Below are 8,541 nucleotides of genomic sequence, written 5' to 3'. Positions count from 1 at the left end.
GGGGGGGGGGGGGTGGCTGGCAGCCTTGGCGGGGTGATGGGGGCTGGCACCATCCTGATCACCTACCTAGTCACCTCCAGGCAGAGGGAGGCCACGGGCAGCAGCAGCAGCAATAGGGCGATTCGGGGCGGGACCACCCAGCACTGTCCCCAGATAGGCCTGCCAGGGTTGCCTGGCGTGGGCATGGGCGGCTGTGCCGCAAACGAGGGCAGGGCGGCCAATCACCGCCCTCTCCGTCCCCTGATTGGTCCGCCAGTCACCTCCTGCAGCGGGAGGCCAGACTGTGGCTTAGGTCCACTCTCCGTGGGGAGTGGGCCTTAGCCATCAGTTGAACATCCCTTGAGGGCTCCCATACTGCAAGTGGGCGCAGGTCGGGCTGAGGGATCTCCCTGAGTGCAGGAATTTTCGTGCACCGGACCTCTAGTTCAATATATAAGATGCTGCTGTTAATGGATTTATAAACAACAAAATTCTACCTTCCTCTACCTTCCTATATCTATCTGTCTACCTATCATCTGTCTATTAATTAAACCTTGAAAATTTTTTAATTATTTGGAAGAGAAGCAATGCTATCCGTAAACTGCAAGTCTTAAGCACATGCCTCTGAAAATGGAAGTGGAGAAGAGCCACTGGTTGGAACAGAATTCCTAAATGCTTATGAACATATATTTGATGTGATAAACATAAAAATTAAATGTCCCCCTTCTAGGGATTTTGTTATACCTGCCCCCACCCTACCCCATCAGTTCTGGTATTATATCTTTCCTATGAGCTCAGGAGCCAAAATTTTTTGTTCAGCTCAATTTTCCATATTTAATATTCAATACTAGGTATTATTTTTTAAAATTTTCAAATATAAAGTTAATTTTTTTTAATTCTCACACAAGGATATTTTCCCATTGATGTTTTTTAGAGATACTGGAAGAGAGAAGGAAAGACAGAGGGAAACATCAATGTGAGAGAAGCATATAAATTGGTTTCCTCCTGCACGAGCCCTGACTAGGGCCCCAGCCAGAAAGGAGCCTTCAACCGAGGTACATGCTCATGACCAGAATCAAACCCAGTACCCTTTGGTCCACAGGCCTATCCCCTAAGCCAAACCGGGCTTAAACTTTAGGGCTAAAAAGTTACTTTTAACTTCAAATGTAAGCCCTGGATGTTCTCTTACTCTCCTCTCTCTTGATCCCTTTCTTCCTTAATTTCTGACAACCACAGGGGCAAGCATGTCAAACTTTAGTTAAGGAACTTCCTAAGGCAACAAACACCCTCCTATCTCTCCAGAGAGCTGTCTTCAGATGCCCTCTATTGTGGACAAAAGAATGGGAGTGTTCTTTCCCATTCATTGTGGGCATCAGTGATGGCTGCTTTGGCCTTGGCCCCCAAGAAGACTGGCCACTTTTTACTTAGTACTATCATGTAACATTGGGATTTAAGGGACATGCACTTGAGTAAGCATTGCAATCCCAAGGGCCATCATAGGGAATGTTAGATAAAGGGGCACAGGCAGCCCAGCTGGTATGACTCAGTGGTTGAGCATCAACCCATGAACCAGGACGTCACAGTTCGATTCCTGATCAGGACATATAACCAGGTTACAGGCTCAATCCCCAGTAGGAGGGGGGGGAAGGGGGCAGCCGATCAATGATTCTCTCTTGTCATTGATGTTTCCCCCTCTCTCTCCCTTGCCCTTCCTCTCTCTGAAATCAATAAAAATATTTTTTAAAAGGGGGGGGCATAGATAGGATGCTGCAGAATCTTAACCATGGACACTATCTTTGGAAGCTCTGGTTCACAATCATATCTCCATATAAATTCAATATGATAGAAAAATCTAATATTGTATGTCACTTGATTTAAAAAATCATGAAAATACATATAGATATAAATAAACAAAATATAAAAAGAATATGGACAGACATTACTTAAAATTATGATGTTATATCATCTATAAACCAACACAGGGCAGCCAAATTTATTTCTCTATCTGTAAATAACCTTTCATGATTAAATCTTGAAAACTCATTAACTGTTTACTTAAAACCTTTTGCTCTCACTCTTGACTAACACATGTGCTGTTCTGCCCAGATGCCAGCATACGAAAGGGCATTTAGTGGAGTTTCCCTCCAGCTCAGCTCAATCTATGGCAGCTTTTCTCAATGCTTTCAAGAGCTGTTCACAACAGAATCCCTGGGAGAGCTTGTCCAAATGCAAAGTCCTGGGCCCACCACCTTCCTACTGAGTCAGCACCCAGCGGGTGGGCTTTAATGTTTGCTTTGCTTACAAGCTCCCTGAGTGATTCCTAAGCATCCTTAGGATTTCATACATCATTCACGTGATTGTTCATTCCTTGATTCTTCAATAAACATTTACTGAACACTTTTGTTAGCCACGGTCTTTAAAACTCTTTATATGTTAGATGATGAAAAGGGGATATGATCTACATGTCTGTAGATGAGCTGGAGCCAGTTGAAGTTATTCCGCAGAAGCAGAGAGGGGGGAGATGAAAAGCCACCGTGGCACAGGCAGTTCTCTTGTCCTGCCTGAAGTCATGGGAAGGCAGATTTCTTTCCCTGGAGACAAACCCTGCCCCAAATTACTGTGACTCCACAAGTCATCCCGGAGCCAAGTGGCCCTGGACTTGGACCTCCCAGCTACATCCTCCCTCACTCCCCAGGGACCACACACTCCCGTTCTTTCTTCCACAATAGAGGGCATTGGAAGACAGAGCTCTCCGGAGGGACAGGGAGGGTTTTGTTGCCTTAGGAATTTCCTTCAGGTTGCCTGAGGAACATTTCACAGAAAGGCAAGTTGCAAGGTCACTGTTCAGCATTCTGTGTCGGAGCCACTGTTTGAAACACACTAGATAAATTTTCTCTCTCCTGGGTTTTGGTTTGGGCACAATTTCTTTTCTTTCTAGATTTTGTTAAAGGGAATCTGAGGCTGATGTGCTGAGATGGAGGGACAAAAGTTTCTTTGTTATCAGGCCCTTAAAATTTTGCCTAACAACACACTGTATTTTCCTAAAAGGAATTTGTTCTTCAAGTTTCCTATCTTTAAGGCATTTAGTGGAATCGGTCATACCAAATTCCCTGATTTTCCTTGCCACCATTCACTAGCATGTCTGGATATATCAGATATGTATTTCCACTCTTGCTGTAGAGTAGAAACTTAAGTGCTACTCACTAGCATGTGGTTCATTGATATTATTTTACCTGCCATGTAAAGACTCAGAATTTTATAAATGTAAGGGAGATTTTGAAAGTCATACATTTAAAACTCAAATTTAAATGAATCTCAATATAATTGTTTTCTAAGAAAACACAAAAGGGAAATCAGTTTCTGGAATTCCTGGCCTCAACTGTAGAAGGCAGATCCAATTCATTTTGTTGTTAGGACCTTGCTATGCTTAAGAGACAATATAATAGATATTGATTACCATTTGAGGAATTACAAAAGTAGAAAAGATGAGTACTTGGCAGAATTTGTGATCTGATAGCTTAACTTGATCACTACTCTTCCCATTATTTCCCTTGTGTTACCCAGTTCACTTTTATTAATCCTTCTTTGGTGACATAAAAGAGAGAACAGAGAAAAAATAAAACAAAACTGAGTTGTTTGATTGGATTCCAAAATAGGGGGAGTTTACTATGCATAAGAAGGCAGGGTATAAGTTACAAAAGTACAACCTAAGAAAATTAGAAGTCATATTACTTATTGTATATGATTTACTTCAAATAGGTCCGCTATCAAACATTCACTGGAACTCATACTTATCAATGATGCGGAATTATATTCCTTATTGGTCTCAGTCTCATTAGAATAGGTAAATCCTGTACCTTTCCTAGCTTGCTAAAGAACCAACCACAAAGTGAGAAGCTCTGTCCTTCCTTCCCAGGATCTTTATTCTCAGGCAGTGGGACCACCATCCAATCAGACAGCAAAAACAGAAATTCAGAAGTTGTCCTATATTCTTCCTTCCACCACAGACCATCAATTCAACAAGGCCCTTTTTATTTTACCTCCATTACTATAGCCTTAGCCCAGGACTTCATTAATTCTCCAGGCTTCTAGTCTAATCTCTTAGCTTTCAGTCCCAGCATCTCCCATCCATTCTAGACATTACACCCAGAACATTGTATTTAATATGTGAATTGGGACGTCACCTCCCTGTTCAAATCTCTTTACTGGCACCTTGGAGCTTTCAGGATAACGGTCAAATGGATTAGTTTAGCTGAAAAAGCCCTCTATGATTTAAGCCCTGATGGTTGTTCTAGTCCTTCTTCCATTTTAATATCTGATTCAGCTTAATTGTTTTTAGCCCCATTAAAGCATGCTCTTCAGTGCCCACAAGGCATGGCAGCCTTCGTCACAGGGAATCACAGCATTGGTTCCAAGTCAAGCCGAGATGTAAACTCTTCATTGTAAAGATAAGGACACCAAGCTACAGAGAGGTTATGTAACTTACCTAGGTCACACAGCTGGTTAGGAACACAATAGACTTAGGACCCTGTGATTAGGCCTAACAGTCCAGAATGTAATTTCTTTAATCTCCTTCTGATATTGCTCAAAGTGGGCAAAATTATATTATTTCTTAGCATAAAGCTCTGAAAATACTAAAGTCATACTGATCTTTTGGTCTTCATTAACAAACTGGTTTTAACATGTGTATACAAAATCTGCTACGAGTACAGAGCTTTCTTTTCCCCTAGTGCAACCTATTTTTGAAAAGGCTTCCCTTTCATAAGACCACCAAGCCTTTGATACAAAGAAAGCTCTCTGCCCTAAGATTAATCTTATAATTCAACACAAGTTACCAGAGTAAAATCTCCCAAGTAAAACAATGGCAGAGGCAGATCTGATAATGAATATGGAGTATGCTGTCACTGGAATACACTTGACTTTTTGTGTGATTAATAGTAAGATGAAATCTTGAAACACATAAGAATGAAGCAAACAACCAAAGAGAAACAGTTTGGAAAGAATCCCCTTTGAAATGTAGCCGTTAGAAAACAGCTTCTGTCCTTTGGCTATCATCAGCATGTGCCTGTCCAGAAATTCGTTTTCAAATCTTATTTCCAAATGCGATCCCAAATTCGAAATTTGAGTTGGTTGGCATGTTCAAAATTTGCTCAGAGATGGACCACACAACACATGAGATGTTTCAGAAGGAATATGCAGTATATTCCAACATTCATTAGGTTTAATTCATGCTTCAGATAGTGGCCTTCCCCTTCTGATTCTTTAGTATCCTGTTTCTATTAGGAAATGAGAAATACAGGAAACAGAATTATGAAGCCATTTCTGAACATTGGCATGGTACTGAACAAAGTTAGCCAAGAAACACACATTTTCAAGGAAAAGATAGGGAGGGAAACTGGCTTGAGCTCAGTCTGTCAGAAATGGTGAGTGATCTGAATTTAGCTAAATCTGATCATGTCATCATGATTTCACTGCACTTACTGACCAGCAAGGGCACTGAAAAGGGCATACCACATTAGGAAAATGCCTGGTAGGATAAGAAAATATACCTGTTGAATAGGAGAATTTGGTTTGTTAGGTTAGGATTTCAGTGGACTACAGAGCATCCTTCCATCAAATTAACATGGGAGGGTGGGAGTGTGAGGGAGTTAGAATAAGAGATTGTGAAGGGAGAAAGGGAGCAGAAAGTAAGGGAAGAATAGTAAGAATTATTGTTATTAAATATTTAACTTCTAGACTAAACTAGGGAAAATATTGATCAAAAGATGCAAATGATTATTCAGGAACTTTCATTTTACTTGAAATATAAAAGCCGGGCAAGAATGCATAGGGACTAACAAAGCAAAGATAAGACAGCAACAATCCAGAGTGGGGGAGGGGGGAGAAATTATATAACATTCATATCCAGAATGTCGACATTGCAATTACTCATATACAAAAGCAGTTTTCATTTCTTTCTAAGTGTTGCTGAAAGAAGGTGGTATCACTTCATTTTTTAAGATCTTGAAATATGCTCAATATCTGAAGTCTCCTAGGATAGCTATGATCTTTCAAAAATCCAGATGTCATTTGGTAAAGAAGTTCTCTAGTCAAATGTATCCTGTCTGTTGGAAACTGAAAGAGTTGGAAGAATACTCATTAATGTCCTTTACTGAATGGGTTGGTATAAAGCACCATGTTAATAAAGGATGTTAACCAAGGGTGGTAGGATTGAGCTGTATGCCAACAACAGTATTTGTGTAGTATTGACAATGTCTGCTGATAAATAGGATGGACAGTACTTTCAATTAAAAAAGATGATAGGTCTTCTGAAAATAATCTACTTCAAGCAAGTACTTCTCTGTTGGTTTTGTGACAAGTAAATGATGAATAACATTTTCCATTAAAAACTACAATATTAATTAATATATATTAAGGATGATATACACACACCTGTTAAGCTCATTGTGTAAGTTAAAAAAACTATTTTGGGGTGAAGCCAATGACTAACTTTAACTGAAAAATGCTTCTCATTGCACATCAAATTGCTAGAATCAATTTTCACAATCATAGTTGGATTTGCCAAAACCTTCTTTGCCCCAGAGCCTTGATTCAGTAGTGATTCTGGAGGGGAATTTACCTTCATTTATTTCTGGGTTCCCTGGTCTCATTCTTTTTCATGCCCTATCACACACGTGGTTCCAATACAGGAAAGCATTACATCCAAGAAAGCTTCTCTCCCACTCCCCATCCCCAAACCTGCTTTTCCTCCTAAATACTCTTTTAGGGAAACAAACCATCACCATGACAACAATATAATGGGAGTTTGTACAGGAGTGGGGGCAGTTTGTGTTGAACAGAATAAGGGAAACTCAGAAGGTGGGTAATACATACTCCATTATGAAAAGCCACTTAGCTATACAGAACTAATTGCCCTTGACAAACTTGACTCAACCAACACACAGCTCCAGGAAAGAAAATCAATACCACCACCAAAACACCTTGCAAGTGCAGTTTATTCAGGGCTAATTCTTTAATCTTTCATTATGGCTGACTGGAATCAACGTCCAGTGGTCATTAAATCAAAATATCATGTTTATATGAAAAAGAGAACTAAGAACTTTGCCTCCCTTTTTTAACTTCAAATGGCTGTGGGACATCCAGAGATTAGCACTTTTCCCAAATAAATGTTACCACGTTCTCTTTTCTGGGGAATAATATTTGTTTTCTGCACCTTTAAAATTTATTTGTATTTATTTCCCCACAGGCAGATGATGAAGGTAAATTACTATGGAGTTGTCAGGGCTTTTCAGTATCTTTAATGTATTTGCTTCCAGACAGAGGAGAGCTGCAGACACATGGCAGCAGTCCTAGCTCAGGTGTAGTACCATTCTTTTGTGTAACTCGGAGCTTGAGAGAGAGAGAAAGCTCCAGGCACCATTCAGGATATATTTAACAATACTTTCTCACTACTGACTTCACTTAGGAGACTAAAATTATCATGCTGTTTTTTTAAAAGAACAAGAACACCAAAAAAAGTCACAATTGGATGAGGTTCATTGTTTGTCTTTACCTGAGCACCCACCTAAGGACACAGGACTTTTTAAATAATGAGGAGAATCCTTTGTTCTCTCAGGTTCCATTTAAAGGGAAAGTGGGTCGAAAGGGCTTCCCTGGGGACAGAAAAAACACACCCTGGAGCCAAACACAGGGGAGTAAAAGATTTCACTCCCACTGCTGCTCCCACCTTCCCAAAGAAGTTAATTAATTCTATTTTAGGGGTATTTGGTAGGGGTGGGGGAGCACTCAGGAAGCCCATTCTCTAAAACCACAATCTCATTCTCCAATGTGGCTCAGACCACCTTCTCTTCCCTGACACCATGGGCTGAGGGGCACTGAGAGCCTCCTTCCAGCCATGGGCAACAGAGTCAAGCAGGACTGCATGCATTTCTGCTCCCCAAAATATGTGTCCCGGCCCACGTGCGAAGTTGGGTGTGGACACCTAAAAGCCACAATTAGAGCCATTCAAAGCAGCAAGTTACAGTACCTTCAGGAGTCTGACAGATGGGAGAAAGGCTGCGTGGCACAGCTTCCGGATGGTCCAGTTTAGGGGTCGGGGAGCATCCGTTTGATTCATGACCCCCTTCACAATTCCACCAGGAGAAATGGAAACTGCAAACCTGAGCAATGCCTAGAAAATAAACGGTCCCCCGCGACCCTGGCATCCCCTGGTCATCTCCGCATCTGCAAATTCCATTAGGGCAGAGGCTCCCTGGAACTTGGGAGACTAGTCAAGTGGCCTTGCCCGAGCCACTGAAGCTCCTTGAGAAAGCCACCTCCCCTCTGCCTGCAGCCGTGCTCCTGCATACCAAATGCGGCGGGCTGGAGGCACACCGCCCGCTGCTCCGGGAGGGGACGCGCGGTTTGGAAGGAGAGGAGCCGCCTTGGGGAAGCAGCCTGTGGTCGGAGTCAGAGCCGCCTGCTCAGAATGCGCGCTCCCTCGCCCGCTCTCCTCCCCGTAAGCGCGGGGCAGGCATTGGGGGAGAACCCTGGCCATTTGCTCCGCTCCTTTGGTTTGTGGGG

The 8,541-nt window shown here is 41.9% G+C and overlaps 1 protein-coding gene across 4 annotated transcripts in view; it reads right to left on the bottom strand.

Moving 5' to 3' along the window:
• TRPM3 (transient receptor potential cation channel subfamily M member 3) overlaps positions 1–8,487 on the bottom strand; it is a 457,422-nt gene extending 448,935 nt beyond the window's left edge. For 2 of the 4 annotated variants that reach the window (XM_015565000.1, XM_015565007.1), the window contains exon 1: positions 8,006–8,192. In XM_015565000.1, the coding sequence (XP_015420486.1) occupies positions 8,006–8,095 (90 nt within the window). In that variant the 5' untranslated portion in view covers positions 8,096–8,192. Of the gene's footprint in view, positions 1–8,005 lie in introns of all 4 variants that reach the window. The other 2 variants (XM_015565001.1, XM_006765282.2) reach the window with 2 other exon arrangements.
• Between the last annotated feature and the right edge of the window lie 54 nt (positions 8,488–8,541).

This window comes from Myotis davidii, unplaced genomic scaffold, assembly GCF_000327345.1.
Source record: "Myotis davidii unplaced genomic scaffold, ASM32734v1 scaffold616, whole genome shotgun sequence".
Taxonomy (NCBI): Eukaryota; Metazoa; Chordata; class Mammalia; order Chiroptera; family Vespertilionidae; genus Myotis; species Myotis davidii.
The sequence above is the reverse complement of the archived record's forward strand: the minus strand, read 5'-3'. Positions and strand labels throughout refer to the sequence as shown.